Source organism: Silurus aristotelis (genome assembly GCF_946808225.1).
Source record: "Silurus aristotelis genome assembly, chromosome: 18".
NCBI lineage: Eukaryota > Metazoa > Chordata > Actinopteri > Siluriformes > Siluridae > Silurus > Silurus aristotelis.
In genome coordinates this window covers 17,199,424-17,218,663 of record NC_139591.1, presented here as the reverse complement: position 1 = coordinate 17,218,663, position 19,240 = coordinate 17,199,424, and the positions used below count along the sequence as shown (strand labels likewise).

General features: G+C 40.8%; 1 protein-coding gene across 1 annotated transcript in view; it reads right to left on the bottom strand.

Annotated features, from left to right (window-relative positions):
• Nucleotides 1-276: 276 nt before the first annotated feature.
• dscama (Down syndrome cell adhesion molecule a) overlaps nucleotides 277-19,240 on the bottom strand; it is a 69,639-nt gene continuing 50,675 nt past the window's right edge. The window contains exons 12-33 of the mRNA XM_083568377.1: nucleotides 16,315-16,529; nucleotides 15,989-16,085; nucleotides 15,462-15,590; nucleotides 15,186-15,353; nucleotides 14,683-14,753; nucleotides 14,354-14,594; nucleotides 13,685-13,831; nucleotides 12,053-12,208; nucleotides 11,533-11,666; nucleotides 11,240-11,393; nucleotides 8,133-8,250; nucleotides 7,783-7,943; nucleotides 7,606-7,704; nucleotides 7,003-7,191; nucleotides 6,626-6,916; nucleotides 4,883-5,059; nucleotides 4,747-4,777; nucleotides 4,476-4,591; nucleotides 4,209-4,376; nucleotides 3,925-4,122; nucleotides 3,262-3,564; nucleotides 277-2,198 (exon numbers count right to left, since the gene is read on the bottom strand). Coding sequence (XP_083424503.1) covers nucleotides 1,882-2,198; nucleotides 3,262-3,564; nucleotides 3,925-4,122; nucleotides 4,209-4,376; nucleotides 4,476-4,591; nucleotides 4,747-4,777; nucleotides 4,883-5,059; nucleotides 6,626-6,916; nucleotides 7,003-7,191; nucleotides 7,606-7,704; nucleotides 7,783-7,943; nucleotides 8,133-8,250; nucleotides 11,240-11,393; nucleotides 11,533-11,666; nucleotides 12,053-12,208; nucleotides 13,685-13,831; nucleotides 14,354-14,594; nucleotides 14,683-14,753; nucleotides 15,186-15,353; nucleotides 15,462-15,590; nucleotides 15,989-16,085; nucleotides 16,315-16,529 — 3,680 coding nt within the window. The 3' untranslated portion in view covers nucleotides 277-1,881. The remainder of the gene's footprint in view (nucleotides 2,199-3,261; nucleotides 3,565-3,924; nucleotides 4,123-4,208; nucleotides 4,377-4,475; nucleotides 4,592-4,746; nucleotides 4,778-4,882; nucleotides 5,060-6,625; nucleotides 6,917-7,002; nucleotides 7,192-7,605; nucleotides 7,705-7,782; nucleotides 7,944-8,132; nucleotides 8,251-11,239; nucleotides 11,394-11,532; nucleotides 11,667-12,052; nucleotides 12,209-13,684; nucleotides 13,832-14,353; nucleotides 14,595-14,682; nucleotides 14,754-15,185; nucleotides 15,354-15,461; nucleotides 15,591-15,988; nucleotides 16,086-16,314; nucleotides 16,530-19,240) is intronic.

Sequence of the window (19,240 nt, the reverse complement as noted above, 5' to 3'; positions counted from 1 at the left end):
TAATTGTGATGTGATTGCCACTAGTGTGGAAATCTGACAAGGCTATTCTGCAGCAAAATACAGTCCAGAAATGTGCTTTTCCCCCACCTTGGGTAATTTCTAAAAATCATTATTATAAAATGTTAATAATCTAACTACATAATAGATAAATTTATGCACACAATTAGACCTTTTAGCTTTATCCTCACATACCTCATGTGTCGATGTGTGACAATAAAGGGTGTTTCTTTCTGTTCCATCATTTACGAAACTCATTAACCACAGCAGACAGGGAGATCTCATTGGGGAACAACCTTTTATTAATCGAGTGGAAGTGCATGAGAAATCTTTAGTTGAGTGACACAGCTGTGAACACCCTGTCCAAAACAAAACAGTCAAACAAAACCTATTTGTATAATCAGCAAAATCAAGAAGAAAGGGAAAGAAGTGTGTGGGTGTGTGCAGGAAGGGGGGGGTGGGGGTAGATTCATCTATGTAAATATACCGGCATCTCAGTCATCCCTGGTGCTCTGCAAGACAGAGATGCGAGTCTGATGCGGAGCCGCACCACGTCGCACAGAGCCACACCTTTTCAAAGATTTCCACAGACTTGCATTCTCATTCTTTATGGGGAATCTCTTCGGATTGTCTCAGTATTTTTTTTTTCCCTGTAGAGGAGCCTCACTGCAATGCAGCAAAAATAAATCTAGCGAAGACGAGAGTGCATGCCCTGTGGACACAACCTAGTGCACTGTACAGGGGTGATGGGAAAAAGAGGGGGTTTAATAAGCAGACATTGGCTAGTGCAGCGGGAGGAGGGAGTTCCCCCCGGACATGTGATGAATATTTACCTTGTAAACACCCAGTGGTAATTTACACCTGAATAAACAGTTTTAGCTCGTCCGCCTTTTACACTCGTACACAACGTAGGTTTCGATACAGTACAGTAAAGCATTTCTGTTACTCTTCATCGCGCATATTGCACCATTAGAAAGTGGGACACAAATATTCAGCAACCGAGACTCAAAACTTTCCTAAAACAATATCTGCAAACATGACTAAAGGACGTTAAAAAAAAATTAAATATTAGTAGTAGTAATCGATCAAATCCAAACGCTTCCCTGTAATACCCACAAATAAATGTGATTTTTTTTTTCTCATTTAATATATATTATTTTATATATTAATTTATAGTCATAAGAATACTAAATCTTTACATTTGATCATTTTATAGTGAAAAACAAACAAACAAAGCAAAAAAAAAAAAAAAAAAAACTAAAAAACGTAAAGCCGGATCAACTTCCGGCTGTTCTCTATTTTAGATTAATCTTTAACTTCAGCATCGTCATAATTTTTACCGGTCGCTCCCCATGCACCCATAAGAAAAAAATTTGAAATCTTAAACTTTAAAAATCTGAAAACAGTGACAACTTTGGACATATGGTGATCACACACTCTTACACGCTCACCCAATCTCTCTGGATGATTCATTCCATGTTTTGATATTAATTGAATTACACAAATAATAAAGTTCGGTAGAAAAAAATGGGCTCCCAGTCATTATAGTGCACACTAAATTCTAACATAAATAATAATAATAATAATAATAATAATAATAATAATAATAATAATAATAATAATAATAATAATAATAATCAGAATAATTAAAGTTGGCATTCTCCCATCTGGAGTGTGTTTCTTTTTTTTCTTTGTTTTTTGAAAAAGTGAGTCTATGTGTTTAAAAAAGCATAAAAGAAAGTAAGGAATCGGCAGTGGCCCTCCCATGATGAAAGGCCTCTATGTACAACTGTGTGATGAGTTTTTTTGCTGTGTGTTTATGTGTACGGTCTGTATTTGTGTGTATGTTTGTGTTTTGTGTGTGTCCAGTCCATTTCCTCTGGGTTATACCAGTGTGTAAGACTTGGTGTAGGGATTGCTGCTTTGTTTTAAATGTCCCCGAGAGTCTAAGAGGGACTCCTGCGACGTGCTGAGCTTGGCAGCCTGAGCCAAGTCCGATCCGGCTTCCCTCTGTGGCAGCGTGGAGGCGCCGGAGCTGGGCTGCCACTGCTGTGCCTCCCGGGCCGCCGGAACCTCCACCGGCACCGGGACCAGGCTTGGCCGCTTCATTGACCGGGTCTTCTGTGGCTCCATGCCTGACGCAGCCCGGTTCAGCAGAAAGTCCATGCGCAAGTATGGCGGTAGGTGCACCAACTCGCCCCCTTTATGATGACAAAGAGCAGATAATTGTCTAAGTGGAGATGCTATCATGGTAAAAGTACAAACACACACCACTTTATTAGGAACACCTGTACCACTGCTGATTTGTATGATTTATCATAGCAATTTATACAATTATGCTACACACATCTTTTCATACAGGTTAAGAGCTTCAGATAATGTCCACATCAAACATCAGAATGGTAAAGAATGTGATCTTTGATGGTGATCTGGTTGTTGGTACTAGGTGGGCCAACATCTGTTTTTTGTGCATTGCAACATAAATATTTTTTTAATGTTCAATGCAGAACATAAAAAAAAAAAAAAAAAAAAACTGATCACACTTCACAAACAGTAATCTCAGAGTTTACACAGAATGCTGCATGAAAAAAAAAAAACTTCCAGAGGGAAGCAGTTCTACCATATCTAGAAATTATATCTAGAATTTTCTAGATAACAGTCCTAACATATCTAGAAATTCTACCATAATTCAAATAACTGCTATTTATAACTGGGATTAGATTCATATTCCTCGTTAAGAGGATTGGCACTTGATAAGGTCTTTTCCTGTTGCCCCTCCACCTTAAGATTTGACATTTTATGAATTCTGAAATGCTCTTCTGCCCTTCATAATTGTAGAGTGGTCTGACCATTCACTTCTGTTCGATCATTTTGTGCAATCCACTGGTATGGTCTCTGTGTAAAAATCTGTGTAAAGATTCTCAAATATTCAAACCAGCCTATCTGAAGCTCTGCATGATCTGTACTGAACTGCACTTAAGAATTACATGTAAATGAAATCATCTATAGATACCAATTTAAATTCTTTAAAATACAGTATAATATTTTAGTGAATTGAGTGTGAGAGACCAAATTATATATGCAATAAAGGAAATAACTTGTTTATTGTAATAACAGTTGTTTTATTGTGAGCTTTTTAGATCTTGCTGATTAGATTTCATGATTATGGCAGACTGCCGGAGCACTGAAGTACAGTATGAGTTTTCATAATTTAAATAATTTGAATGTCTTCATCAGCTCATTGTTCTATCTCAAACTGCTCACCTGGCCTGTGGGCTTTGGGCACAGCCATGTTCATGACCCTGCATACGTCCTGAGGTTTGGGTGGCGAGGCCGTGAACCTGCATATGCCCGACTCGGATGGCGTGCTGGACGTCAGGCTGTCTGTGTAGTCGTTGGTTCCCGCCGTCATCTGCTCGGAGGACGTGTCTGAGATGAAGCACTCGGTGATGGTGAACTTGGCATGTCGGAGCTGCTCCTCCATCTTGGCATGCTCATAGGCCCGGGCCAGCTCCTCGTAGGTGGATGAGGCGCTCTCTGTGGACACCATGCTGCTCCGGGCTCGGTCTGGACAAACCACAGAACATTTAGCTAGTCTTGAGACACCATGTGTTGGGATCCAGGACGTGTTCGTGTCCTTATTCGTGTCTACTGTTCCTGGGATCTGCTCCAGAGTCATCAAAACCCTGACGAGGATGAAGCACTCACTGAAGATTAATGAGTGAATAAAATATTATTTGCTTATTTGTACCTTTAGAAAGCTATGATGTAAGTATGGAGACTTCTGAGTGAAAATAGAAATTTCATAATCACTTCAATCTTTTGGACACAAAAGATCGTTTTTTTGGCATTGTTTTACCTTTAATCAAAATCACCAAAAGGAGCAATAATTTATATAGATGATATTATTAGATATAAATGAAGAACCTGTATCCTGAGACGGACTGACACTGTAGCTGTCACTTTCTTTGTCCACAGAGCCAGGCACTCTCGGTGTTCCCAGCCTCCAGTCCGTGCTGAGTGTATGTGTGGAGACCTGCGGGTGAGGACGGTTTAGCGTCCACTGACTAGCGTAGCGGCTTCGTGCAGCAGGGCCCGGTTTAGCGGCTCGCCGTGACGTTGGATCTGATTGAGTAAAAACAGCTCAGTTTACAGAGTAGCCCATACACACAGACATACCAGTAAAGAAAGATGCATTTTTCCAATCTTACTTGACAGGCTGCTTTTGCTGGTCCCAGGCCGAACATCTGAGACATCCACCAGTGGCCCCGTGGCCTGAGTGAGTGACTGGTAATGGACTGTATGCGTCGCTGTGGTTGTTTTCTGCTTGGCAGTTTCTCCAAAATCGTTCTCAGTAAGGAGCACGGTTGATCTGTCATCTGAACATGGGGCAAAATAAACACCAAAACAAACCCCACACCATTAGAGATTTCAGCTTTAGTAACGTTCCAGGAGGTGCTAAGGAGCAAAAGACTTACCCACAGTCTCCATGGTGTCTCTCTCCTCAATTAGAAGCTGAGCTCTGGGGATGTCGATGTGCATGCGGAGTGTCTGCTGCTGTTTGTTCAGTGTGTCTGATGGCCGGGTATTTTTGCTGGGAGGAAACAGAGCATTTGCACAGCCCTGAGTTACACCTCTGAAGTTATGTGATGTTGTAGCATGAGTTTTTTTTTTTTTTTAGAAAGTATAGTCAAGACTGAACCAACCAATCAGAATGATCAGTGCTGTGGAATTAATTAGTTTCCATACCTCATGAGCATCTCTGCCAAGCTTTTTGCATCTACAAAGCAAATGAAAAGCAATGTTTTTTTACTTCTATAGGTTTTTTTTTGCCATTTCTAGTAACAATTTTGTTACTATTATTGCTATTATTTATTACTCTTACCTCTGAGCCTCTTCAATCTCTGCTCCCTCCTCCTCCTCCTGAGTACCATGAGCAGAATGAAGAGGAGGGCCATGCCCACTAGGATGCATGAGATGGTCACCATCATCTTCATGCCCTCGTTGTTACTCTTCTTCACCGGGTTCTTTACTGCAGTCTTCACTAATGGTGGAATGGTGCCTGGAAGGTTAGACAAGAAAACATATGAGATTAAAAAAAGTCCTCTAAAAGAAATAAATGATCATTTATATCATTCAGTTTCAATCATATCCATATCCATATCCCAGTGTACAACCAAACCAGTACTTATTATGCATCGTAATAAACATGGGAAAACTGAAACTTTTCTTACTAAACTTTTTGCATTTTTTACTAGGAATTCCACCAATTAAAACTCTAGAATTGTCCTTACAATGCCAAATTAGCATTCATCAGGAATGACTAGAATATAAAATTAGCAATAAGCTGAATCAGCCGTTCATCATGTGAGCATTGCCTTGGTTCAGCGACCAACCTCAAAAAACCTGCAGCCATCATTTGACCTTTCGTAGAAATCACCAATAATGCCCAATTGAGTGAGGCTGCACTTAAAAGATATGAACTCATCTTTCTTGTCTGAGCACAGGAACACTCAGCATTTTTTCTTTTGCTAGAGGTTAAACACGGAACACGACCGAGGGCCAGATCTCCGAAGGGAAAGCTTTCGCAATTACACTGCAGTCCCCGGTGAAAGGATCAGTCCGTTGCTCAGCACCCCCCAGACACACCACTGAGAAATGAGCTTGAGCTGTAGAGCTCAAGACAGGGGACAGTCCAAGAGGACTCATAAAAACATCTTAACACATGACAAGAAGTACAGGAAAGTGCACCTAAGACCCAGAGAGCCATTCTTATTTCAGCAATGAAGTAATAAGAATATACACTGTATATTTAATAAATATTTCAGGTTTTTCTCTGTTTCTATGCAAAATGTATTTTATTCAGTGATTTTTTAAACAGTGCATTTTTGTATTTTTGTAAAAAGTGCTATTATTTGAAATGTTAAAAGTTTGATATGTAACAATGCTGTCAATAAATGTAAGATACACTATGAAGACAAAAGTCTGTGGACACCTAACAATAGGATTCTTATGTGCTTATTGAACAGCCCATTCCACATCTAGTCCTCATTTGCTGTTAAAATAACCTTTACTTTTCTGGGAAGATGTTCTACTAGATTTTGGAGTGTGCTTGTGGAACATTTGTGCTCGTTTAACAACCAAGCGTGTTAGTAAAGTCAGGTACTGATGTAGATGAGGTGAGAAAGCCTAGTGTGTGCTCAGCATTTAAATTCATCCCAAAGGTGATCAATAGGGTTTATAGCTCATGCTGGAAAAGGTTTGGGTCTTCTAGTTCCAGTAAAGGGGATTCTTTAAAGCTACTACATCCAAAGACATCTTTTACAAATGTGTGGCTCCAATTTTGTGTAAACAGTTTGGTAAAGAAGCACATATCGATGGAAAAGTCTATTGTCCCAATACATTTGTCTATATACTGTAAATAAAATCACTGTTTAATTTTTGTTTATTTGTTTTTGCAACATTTTAGTTCACTCTGAAATCTGCCTAAATATTGATTTCAAACTTTTTATACAGTACATACGCAGACACACATATACACATGCAGACAGATGAACACATACACACACATATATAAAATGCCATGTATGTATGACGTGTAAAATGACGTTTATAACATATTACTTACTGCCATCGTAGTTGAGTGTGGCAAACTTGACCCGTTTCTCAGCCAGCCCGGCACTGTTGTACACCTTCATCTGCAGCTCATACCATGTAGCCTCCTGCAGGTCCATCAGCGTGTAGCTCTTTGTCAGGGATGTACGCTGGGCTTTGGTCCACACCGGACTGTCTAGTGGTCTGTACTCCAGAGTGAAGGATGAGATTGGACATCCTCCGTCATTCCAGCCAATCAGGTTGAGCCGCACGCAGGTAGCATTGATGCTTGTGAACAGCTCTTGCTCTTTGGAGAACTGAGGTTCTGAATAACAGATTTTAGCTAAATATAATAAACGTGAATCTGCAAGTTAGCTGTGTGTATTTGGTACAGTGTAATATATGACATACCTTTCCCATGAGTCTTTGCTTCTATGATTTCACTGATGCGCCCTGGGCCAACAGCATTCTGGGCTGTAAGAGTGAACTTATACCAGGTGCCACACTTCAGAGTCTCCAGACGGTACGAGCGCTCGCTCGGGCTGATGGGAATGTTGCCCCACTGTTCGCTGTTATCTTCCGAATACTGCAGAATGTAACCTAAATCCAAAATGAATGGACATGAAAGAAAACAAATCAATATAAGGGCCACTGTCTCACGTGATGCTGATTAATTAATTTGTAGTACTAAAAGATAATAGCGAATACATGATTTAAAATATGGCAAATTACTATTGCAATGTTTAAGAAAATTAATTAAAAATGTATCTGAGATTTTTTAAATAATACTTACACCATAGGTGTTTACAGAGACAAATTAAGCAGCTTACATCAGTCATTAATCAAAGAAAAAACTCCCTAGGAGCTAGCTAACAATTAACATGTTATACCAGGGTTGACCCTAAGTGATATTATTATTTAGTTTTAAAATATTCTTACACCAAACTAGCAAAAATTTTATTTTGGTAGAGAATTTGTTCAGATAAACTGAACATCTATGTTATTCATACCCACCTCTAATGGAACTCCCACCATTGTCCCCTGGTATCCAGGACAGTGTAATGGACGTGGTTGTCGTTTTGGTCACCGTGAGACGAGGCTGATCTGGAGGGACTGAACATGTGCACTCATGAGAAACCAATAATTCTGCATGGTTCATTGTTTTTTTTTACCTCATTTGACCCAAATTACCTTGCACCTGCAGATTCAGCGTTATTTCATCAGTGCCCCAGTTATTGCTGGTGACACACGTGTAGTACCCAGAGTCCTCAGCTTTCACGGTCTTAATGACGAAGCTGCCATTTCCATGGATGTTGCGCCTCCCATCAATGGTGGCCGGGCCCGGGCTTCCACTGACAAGACACATGGATAAGACATTATCCTACTATTATCTTAAGTAGAAGTGGACATAAATTTATACAAAAAAATATATATAGATTTATACACATGAGTAAAAGCTTGTGTGTATAAATCTAGCAATCCCTGTGTGTAATGTGCAATTTCTGAGACCTTGAAGGTTTTCTTTATGTTTATCCGTTTACCTTTCCTTCATCCATTTGACAGTGGGTGGTGGATCTCCCACAGCCCTGCAAGGCAGGACAATGTCTCGCATCCAGGGTGTTGTCACTGTGCCACTAAAGGTGAGGATCCTGGCTGGAGCTATGCAACACAACCACAAAAAGGAATGAGCATGCTTTTTAATTTTTATAAAATAGTGACAGCTGCATTTTGCAGTGCAGAATGGATTTATAATACATAAAATAGCAGGGCAGTATGCCAACAATTATTATAATTTTTTTTAATTCAGCTAAATACTAGAGGCTTCTTTTTGCTTACAGTTTTTATTGTTTGATTCAGGCGTCCTAATAGACCTACACTTTTCTTTTTATCACTTCGTGCCACTTCTACTGTTATTGCTGCATTTCTAATCCCATCCACCTTTTGCTGTTTTTTGGTATTCACTTTAAATAATATTGTTGACATAGACTTTAAGACTCTGAATAATAAATGCTTAGGTAAAATGTAAGATTTATTTGTCATGGATACATAGAATTAAAAGCTTTGATTTATATCTGTGACTAAACATTTGATTGCCTTTATTGTAAAGGTGGGCTGACAGAAAACATTACAATCTGTTAAAAGGTTTATAATTGTCAGGGTGCGAGAGAAACGGGAGGCGGAAGCCGGAGTACAGCTCGCTCGGGTTTTATTGACCAGAGTGAGGGAGAGAGATAATCACAAGCACCCAAGCACACACGCACGCACGCGCACAAACACACACACACACACACTCACTCACTCAAGTCCTTGAGAGAGTCCGAGGTGCGCATGGGGAGCAGCGTAGCTGATCCGAAATGCGCGGGGAGGAGAAACACAGCCGGTACCAGATGGTAGAGTCCGATCGGAACGGAACCCGTAGAGTACTGCATGCAACTTTGAAACCATGCAGCAGTACGTAGCGTCTAACACATTCAATAACGAACGGGGAGTGGAAGTGAATGGAGAGCTTATATAGAAGCAGGGTGGAGTGATGAGGAGCCTCAGGTGTGCGTGATTATGCCTGGAGCTCCAGAGAGAGTGGAGGCATGATTGATGATGAGCTCCAGGTGTGCGTGGTTAAACCTGGAACTCTAGGGAGAGCGGAAGCATAGCAAGCCACCAAAGGGGGTGTGGCAGGTGGATCCCTGACATTACCCACCCCCAGAGGGGGCGGCACCTGACGCCCCAAACCCACATACGCTCGGAGGGCCAGGGCACTCGGAGGAGGATCCTGGTGTCCATCCAGGGTCGAAAGGGACCTGGTCAGAACCGCCGCAGAACCGGAGAAGGCCGGGAAGGAGCTGAGGCGGGGCGACAGTCCAGGCGGAGGGCCGGAACCGGACGACGGCCATCCAGAAGGCACGGGACGGAACCATGCTCCCATCGGAGGTCCGAAACGGCGCGTAGCTCATTGCGGAGGCCAGAAAATGGAGTGAAACCACAGGCGTAGATCGGAGCCAGAACGAAGGCCGGATCCAGAGAGAGGCCTCCAGCGGTGACCGGGGACGAAGACCTGTCTGTAGCGGAGACCGGGGACGGAGGGACGCCTGCAGCAGAGGCTGGAGACGGAGAGCCGTCTTCAGCGGAGGCCGGAAGCGGAAAGACATCTCCGGTGTAGGACAGGGACCAAGCTGTGCCTGCAGCAAAATCCAGAGGCTGAGCTACCTTCACAGCGGAAACCAGAGACCGAGTATTGCCCTCAGCGGTGATCCGGGGCAGATTAACGCCTCCTGTAGAGGGACGCTTAGGCATGACTTCGCCTTCAGACAAAAGCCTTCAGCCTTCCGGGGCAGATTAACGGCCACCAGGGAGGTCTGGAGCGGAGTGACGTCCAGCACAGAGATCGGAGGCCGAGTGAAGTACTCGGTGGAGACCGGGAGCAGAAGAACGTCCACGGTGGTGTCCAGAGGCCGAGCAACGCCCACGGCGGAAACAAGAGGCCGCGCATCACCCACGGCGGAAACCAGAGGCCGCGCGTCACCCACGGCGGAGTCCAGCGGCCACGCGTCACCCACGATGGTGTCCAGAGGCCGAGCAATGCCCACGGCGGAAACCATCGGAGGAGCTGTGGGTTGCCATGCGACCATCACAGGTGGACGGAAGTGATATGGTCTCCTTCCTGCGGCCGGGCGGCGGCACGGCGACCCCTTTGCAGCCGGGTTGCGGCACGACATTCCTTTTGCGGCCGGGCGGCGGCACGACATTCCTTTTGCGGCCAGACGGAAGGGAACCCGTAGAGTACTGCATGCAACTTTAAAACCATGCAGCAGTACGTAGCCTCTAACACATTCAATAACGAACGGGGAGTGGGAGTGAATGGAGAGCTTATATAGAAGCAGGGTGGAGTGATGAGGAGCTTCAGGTGTGCGTGATTATGCCTGGAGCTCCAGAGAGAGTGGAGGTATGATTGATGATGAGCTCCAGGTGTGCGTGGTTAAACCTGGAGCTCTAGGGAGAGCGGAGGCATAGAGAGCCACCAAAGGGGGCGTGGCAGGTGGATCCCTGACAATAATACACTATATGGACAAAAGCATTCTGGACTTTTCCAGCTATATGTGGTTCTTCCCTAAACTGTTTCCATAAAGTTGGAGGCACACAATTATATAGGATGTCGTTGGATGTGGTAGAATAACATTTTTCCTTCACTTGAACCAAGAGACACAAACCTGTACCTACACCGTGCACAAAGCCAACTCCATGAAGATATGGTTTATATGGGTTGGAATGGATGATCTTGAGTGGTCTGAACCCTATTAAACACCTTTGGGATGAATTGAAATGCTGATTGTACTCCAGGCCCCGCACCCTGCATCATTTGGCTGAATGAGAACAAATCTCCACATCCACTTTAGAGAAACATTTTCCTAGAAGAGTGGAGGGTATTTTAACCGCAACTGGGAACTAAATGTGGAATGGGAAGTTCAATAAGCACATACAAATCTTTTGGTCATTTGTCCACAAACTTTTATCCATGTAATGTACATCATATATACACTAAGCAGTATATGCTTTCATAACTAATTATTAGAATACTTTTTTTTTTGCCATTTCTACAGATAAATTGTTAATATAAAGATGATGCTACCACCACCATGCTTCACTGACACACCTTTAGCAAGGGGTTCGACCGTGATGACTTCACTGCTGTTTCCGCGGCCTGCTGCTGTCACTGCCATGACCCAGATGCTGTACTTCCTGTTCCGACTCAGATTCTGCACCTTGTGGAGAAATTCGTCTGGAGCAGCATCAAACTCGCTCACCACCTTCCGGAAGTAAGAAATCTAGTTGAGGATTAATACTTCAACACCCTTATATCCTTGATTAGCCAGAGAGGACATGTGCATATAGGTGTGTGTTAAGTGTGTTTATATTTAAGAGTAGACACAGCTTCTCAGACCATACCGTGGGGTACGAGCTGGAGCAGAACACTGTGTATTTCCTAATCACGCCATTTAGTTTGAGTGGTGGAAGCCAGGAAACATACACCACTGAGTTGGATGCTGCTGCTGCCTTCACTCCACCTGGTGGACCTGGAACTAGAGAGGAAAAGAGACACTAGTATAAATTAGATTTTGAAAACTTTGCATTATATTTCCTTAAAGAGCATATAATGCAAAGAGGTGCTTGGACCCCAATAATCACTGCTTGCAGCATGATTTAGGAGTCCAAGGACTAAATATTCCTACTTTTTATTATTATTATTTAGCATGTTTCTTACTGTCCATTTATAAGGGTAAATAAGAGATGGAGAGAATTACTGAACCTGTACATCAATAAAAAATAAATCATCGGTTTCAGATGTACAAAATACCAGAGTTTTACGTGTAAAAATGCTTGTTTAGTAATATAACATTTTGTGTCCAACAGGGATTCCCATTTCAGAAGTGTTGTTTGTTTAAATCATAAAGAAATTCCTGATTACCATCTTCTTTGGTACGAATGTAGATCTGCTCTGATCGGACGCCGTCTCCAGCCCGAGTGAATGCCAACACCTGAATGCTATAATTGGTGAATTTCTCCAAACCATCCAGCTCGAGAGGAGGCAGCAGTGTGGTGATGTTTCTGATCTCCCCCAGTTCTGAAGGACGTAACATAGAGACAGGATAAAGCTCAATACATACAAATTCACCAAGACCTGCAGGAAGAAATCCAAAATTTAAATGATATCTATCTTTCACCCCCTCTATCTTTTTTTTTCCTCTTCCTGTAGCAAGCAGTCTTTCCTATAATTCACTTTCTGCATGCATTAAAGCCTACAGTCTTATAATTAGGCAATTAAAAAAAAACTAATTGGTTGGGAGGAAGGTGGTGGATTAAAGGATTTTTCTTTAATGTGGGAGTTGTTTTCTGCTCTAGGTCTTTCCAGACCTATCTAAGGTTATGATGCAGTACTTTAAAAGGGGGAAAAAATATGTGAACTGTCAGTGTAACATTTATAAGGAGTAAAAGTAGAAGTTTCAATGGGGTGAAAAAAAGCACTGTGTCACTGCTCAAAGATCAAACCATTTATCTATTCAGACTTAATCAGGACTCGCAAAAAGACTGAACGATAATTTGCTGTAATGTAGCCCACATTAATAATTAACAGACACTTTTCGCTGTGGAAGTTTTTAAAGTAAGAGTGAAGGGAAAGGTCTGCCACCTTGTGGTGAAACCTTGTCTACTTTACTAAACCTTACTAAAGATTCATTTGAAATTGAATATAATTTATACTATAATTTATCTCCCATTTAATCTTCATCTCCTCAGAGTTACTTTAGCTGAGGGAGGTTTGAGCAGCATATTACCACAGACTCCTAGTGAGAAATGGAGACAAGCTGAAGAATTACTTAGATTGGGTTCACATTTAAAATTTTTGTCTAGATAGCATCTACAAGACAGATCATTTTAGATGTCACTGTCCTCTCTGCTGACTTTTCTAACTTTTGCTTTGTGCCTAGAGACGGAGGTTCCTGCATTAAGGAGTAGAAAATACTTTAGATACATAAGTTCTCTTATTAAGTACATCAGTTAACTTGAAAGAAGTGTTAGTTTGCTAAATAAGCTAACAATTGTTTTCATTTGTTTATTTGCCCACAAATTGGTCACTTGATAATTCCCACTCTAACCCACCATCATATGGCAATGAAAAGATGAAACATGTTTTCTCCAAGCCACCTGAATTGATTCAGTTTGCTGCTCATATACCAGAATACTGTAGCAGGACACATTACGGAAAAAACACTTTCTGCCCTCTTCCACATACCTGACTTCAGACACCCACAATTGGCTAGTGACATAATGATTGACAGAGGAAGGAGTGTATTGCCCTCCTACCCAAATAAATACTTTAATTATCTTTATAGCCATGTTATTACATAAATGTAAATGCATATGCATTTCGTTAACATGTAAACAAGCATCTATAAATATATTCATTTTTACTTTGTTACATGTAGGATGAATTATCAATGATTATTAACATTTAACTAAACAGTAATATTGAATAACTTTTCCAAACCACAACCATGTGGAAGAACAGTGACCTGCAGCCTTGTGAGCACTTGTTCTTTACCTCCATCAGGTAAATTTGCCCAGTAGATGATGCGAAAGCCCTGCAGAACACCATTCAGAGCTTCCCGAGCAGGTGTAGACCACGACAGAGAGATGGTCTCAGGAGACGTGGCTGTGGCAGTGACCTGCTCTGGAGATCTGCTGGGAACTGAGTGGGAGAGGAAAAAAATCAGAAAAAAACAGAACTGTAATAAATATGACAGGATATTTATTACAGAGTAATTGTATATATTATAGACAGTATGTTTAATTATGTCACCAAGTACTATTTTGAGATCTTTTACACTTTCTTAAAACAATTAAAAAACATATTGATTAACACAATACTTGTAATAATAACAGTTTGTTTAATAAAACTATTGAGGTCATTAAAAATCCCATGAAGAATAAAAGTATAAACAGTCACACTTTTTTGCTAGTGGAACGTTCTGACTAAAAGGCACATTATACATGTTTAAAATCCAAATTTAAAGTAAAGAAATTACATATCATCTCCACATGATGGCAGCAAATCCACACTGCTGCAACACCAACACCACAAACAGCATTTAGAAAGACTCAGTAAAAAATCTAAAATCTTTCAGCCCATATTTTCACTGCTTTACACTTTTACTAGACCATATGTAAGTTGCTTTGTGTAAACATAAACATAAATCTCAGCATGTCATACCATCCTCCATGGTGGTGGCTCGCACTTCACTGGAGGCAGGTCCCGGTCCAGCACTGTTGCTTGCCTGCACCACTACCTCATATTGTGTGAACTTCTTGAGGTTGTTCAGGGTGAGTGTCTCCGTCTCACCCGTGCTCTCCACACTCAGGCAGATGAACTGGTGGCTCCCGTTCACCGAGTGTTCCCTGTGGCACACCTGATAGCCCCTGATCATGCCGTTCTGGAGATGTTTCTGAGGAGCCTGAAAGGAAATAATTACCTATAATTGATCTAAACAGTCTGTTTTCTGAAACTGAGGAAGATTTTGGCAGGGAAACAATGTTTAGTACCTTCCATGTGACCTTGATGCTTTGAGAAGACATCGCTTCAAGAGTCACATCTTGAGGTGGACCTTCAGGATCTGAAACGTAGAAACAGCATTTGTAAGTTTTAAATTATAATAAACATAATCCTAGCTGCGACTCCTTTGGAAATAATCAAATATGGTGATGCTCTTTTTTTCCCTGAGTTTAGCAATCAATAAATAAGGAATTTCCATAATTCACCATTATTGATGCTAAAAAGAACTTTTAAAATTGGTGCCTGGTTAGAACTCCTTGAAGAATATTTTGGTTGGCCAGAGTTCTGTCTGGAGTGGGTAAAATTGGTGAGCCTGATTAGTCATAATTCATTTTAGATCAGGCGGGATTTTTCGGAATTCTTTATAAAGTGAAAAGAATTCTAAAAAAAAGATCTAGAGTGAGCAGGATTTCTTAAAGTGGGGACAGATTTTAACTGGAGTGTGCAGGATTAGTCAGTATTCCTTTCGGCAGATCACTGGTTTTGGTTTTACCTGCTTCATCCGTTGTGACCATGAGCTCATTGCTGGGCTCGCTGTCCCCAATGTGGTTCTTGGCAAACATACGGATGTTGTATGTAGATGAAGGGTGGAGCTCGATGATGGTGGCCAGATTCAAAGTTGGGGAGACATCTCTGGTTCTGCGAGATCTTTCCCAAGGAGCTGTAAATACAAATTTTTTATAATATTGTATAGAAAGTTTTGGTGATACCAAACCAACATGGCTGCTTAAAGTGAATAAAACAGCTTACTGTAAAATATTTACTATACCTGTTTTGTTCTTGCACTCAATATCATAGCCAGTGATGGGACTGTTCCCATCAAAACCCATAGTCCAGCGAAGAGCAATGGTCCTCTCCCTCACCTCCCGAATCTCCACTTTCGGAGGCTCTGGTGGCTCTGAGGAAACACGATAATAAAAAGAAGTTAGTTATATTGGTAGATGTGTTAAATAACACACCTTTTCTTCATGAGTAAACCACCCAAACATTCTCCAATTTCAAACTTTGGAAAACAGTGACACTGTCCAGATAAAAAAATAAAATAAAAATCCTATCCATTTAGATTTTAAAGGCAACCAACAAGGATACATTTCCAGCTACATGATAAAAGTCAGTAGTTCCACAGCATCCTAAATCATGTCAGCAAAGCTCTGAAGAACTTGATATGGTTTAAAGCAAATATTTACAGTAGAAATTGGTTAGATTTCTATTGCTTATTAGACAGTTTTGTACAAAAAAAAGCAAATGTACACACATCAAATTCATACCAGTTCAAGATAATTCATAGGTCTTTACCTTGAACCGTAAGTTGTATAATGCCTCGGTCTTCACCATAAGAGTTAATTGCGTGGCAGGAAAAAAACCCAGAGTCCTCCCTTAGAGTTGGATAGATCTGATTGACAAACATGAAACAAAATACAAATGCCATCTTTATTCCATATTCCACATCTGTTCCATATCTTCACAAACCCTCAAAGATCTCCATTTCTCAACCATAAGCTTTTTACAATTTCCTGTAATTTTTACTTACTGCCACTAGTAGGCAGCATCGTAATAAATTTCTCACTAACATTTACCACACTACTATATGTACGACAAACATGTAGTATTAACTGCAGTACCTCCAGAGTGGAAATGACCTCCTCGCCGACCTTCTTAACGGTTACTGTGTGCCTCCACATGTCCGGGTTGATGATGTGCGACTGCTTTTCCTTCTCCACCTCCTTCTCCCAGCGTACCATTATGGGCTTCTCGCCGTGGGCCTTGCAGCTCATTTCAATCTTCTCGCCCTTGGTGGCCAGTGTGTTGTTGGGGTACGACGTGATCATAGCTGGTACTGGAGACACACAGATTGGGAGAGAATCAGATGGAGCCTGACTATTGCTGTGTCACTGATGATAGTTACAGAAATAGCAAAATGTTATAGCTTGGAGTATATAGACAGGCAATATATTTGGCAGTAGACACTCTCACACACATAAACTCAAAATAAATTCTCTATTGCCCCTTAAACAAGCATTTTATGGTGGTTAATGCACCACTGCCTGTGTGATGTTATTCAGTGTGTCAGGATCAGACTTGCAGCCGATTATGGCTCATCTTTTATTCAACCTGGGCTTTTACAGATACACAAAGACATTGAGTTATCATCTGCCTTTTCCATTTTTATTTCTATGACGCAGTCTAAATTTGGAACAGGTTTGCACATTTCAGTGCATATATTCATTAATAAAAAAGACAGACCTAAAGATAACTTTCTTCAAGCTCTGAAAGACATTGTTGTATTTCTTTTTTCGAAAAGAGAAAGAAATTATATGTCCAATACTACACATTGCGCACCACATTTCTAGAAAAACACTCACACAAAACACTGAAACAACAGAAGTTTCATAAGGTGCTTGTTGGTTTTGTAAAAGCTTAGCTGTATGGCAGGTTTGTGCAACTGTTAGTATCAACTAAAAGTATTTCATGCATAAAAAAAAAAGACTTTGAAGAAATAAAAAACTATGAAGAAATAATTGTATCTCTTCATAGTTACATTGTAATTCATGGGACATTTGCAAGTTAGCAAGCCTGCCTATAATTTTATTATTAACAAACAAATAAATGCAGATTGTCATGCTACAGAGAATCCACAAAACGTTAGGTTTAGATTATGTAAAGACCCAATTTGAAAGAATTATATTCTCTGCTATAATGTTTACTTGTAGTATTTTGGGGGGTTGAACAGATTTTTATTTTCTTGCCATTCAGTGAATAAATATTAATTCAGTTCACTAGCACTTCATGTTTCTGTAAAACCTTATATCATCCTCAAACCTCTTTTTTTTTTAACTAAAATACTATTGTTCAGACATCTTTCCTTATGTGTTAACCCAATTCCTGTGTCTATACTTTTTTACCGAGTGAAAACCGAGTGGTAATGGTTTGCATACGGACACACAGGCCCTGTGGGCAGCTGCAGATAGACTTTCGACAGCCTAGTTTAAAAAGCCCTGCCCTCCAGTCACTGGGATGGGAGCTAATGGAAGTATCGACGAGTCCTAATGAAACAGAAGGGGTACAGAATCTATAGCTTAGAGAAAGAAACGGTCATGCACAAATAGATATGCAGCATTAAATCGTTTTTCCTATTTTTATCATGAACTACATATTTAGCATGTGTGTTGCTGTGTTAAAATCTGCCAGGCAAAATCAGCAAGCCTTTTCTGATTCTAAACATATAATATAGCGCTGTGTTTGATGCCTGTTAATCTGTATCATCATTATTTAAGGCTATGCACCAGCGATTGATCTATACATGCCTCAGGCTAAAGAAGACCAAAGCAAGAAAAAAATCACTATATAGCTGTGGGAGAAAAAGGAGCTACATTATACATGTGACCAGTGTTGATATATTCAGAAAAAGGCAGGGTGTTTGATCAAGTAAAAAAAAAAATAATCTATTTAAAGCAAGCAGGGATTTACTAGAAATAGTTTTGAGTTTTGAGCATGATACCAAGGAATGTGATTGTAACTTAAAGATGAAGTGCTTTGACAATTCAAATACAACACTTCCTTATCGGGAACTGACAGCCACAAAGGCCACACTTTCTTTTTCTGGACTGAGAAATTTTGTGTGTCTTTTATATGAATGAACTTGCATTAAGGCAACACCTTCTTCCCTGGACTGACAGGTACACAGGGCAAGATAGGTAATATATGGTATTAATAATAATGGGTTTTGAAATTTTTTCAGCAATAAAAAGAAAATGAAAAGCTGACCCACTGAGAGATTAAAATGATGTTCATTCTGATACTGGTGCAGATTTATGCCTCGTTTCCTCTCTACCTTAAGAGAGTGATGCAGCAGTGTATTATTTCTTAAGCATGTCCAAGCAGTATTATTTTGTCATTCTTGAAATTTAGTGAGTGTGAAAAGAAGCTCATTCTGTATCGTTTTTTTAAAGCAAAAAACATAGCACTATTATGTTTAAAATTGTGCAAAATAATTTTGTCTACTGTTAAATACTATTTTAACTGCGCTTGCAATTACAGCTTTTCTTTGTGATGTCATCACTGTACAAAATCAGAGCATCAAAAAACTTAAAAAATGCTCAGCACGTCAAACATTTTTCCTCATTCAATACTTTCTGTCACTCTCAATCTTACTACCAACTGAAACCTTCAGTTCTTTTTACTCTGATGGTGGTCTTTGCTTAGCATTTGCTCCTTAGGGAATCCTGCCTGTTTTTCTTCACTCGTCTTCCTCCCGAGTCGGTCTCCCCTCCGCCCCATCCCCCTTTTACCTGGACATGTTACCATGCCAACCAGCTCTGGGTGCTCTCTCTTTCTTCCTCTCCCACTCTCTCTCTCTCTCTCTCTCTCTCTCTCTCTCTCTCTCTCTCTCTCTCTCTCTCTCTCTCTCTCTCTCCACTTGTCAATGGAGGACGAGAATAGAACAAACACAGAGGATTGATTTCCAGAGGTTTGCCGCAACTACTGCTGTTCATACAGCACGAAAAAATACGCAGTAGATGAAGTTTTTCGTTCATTCACCAAAATCCA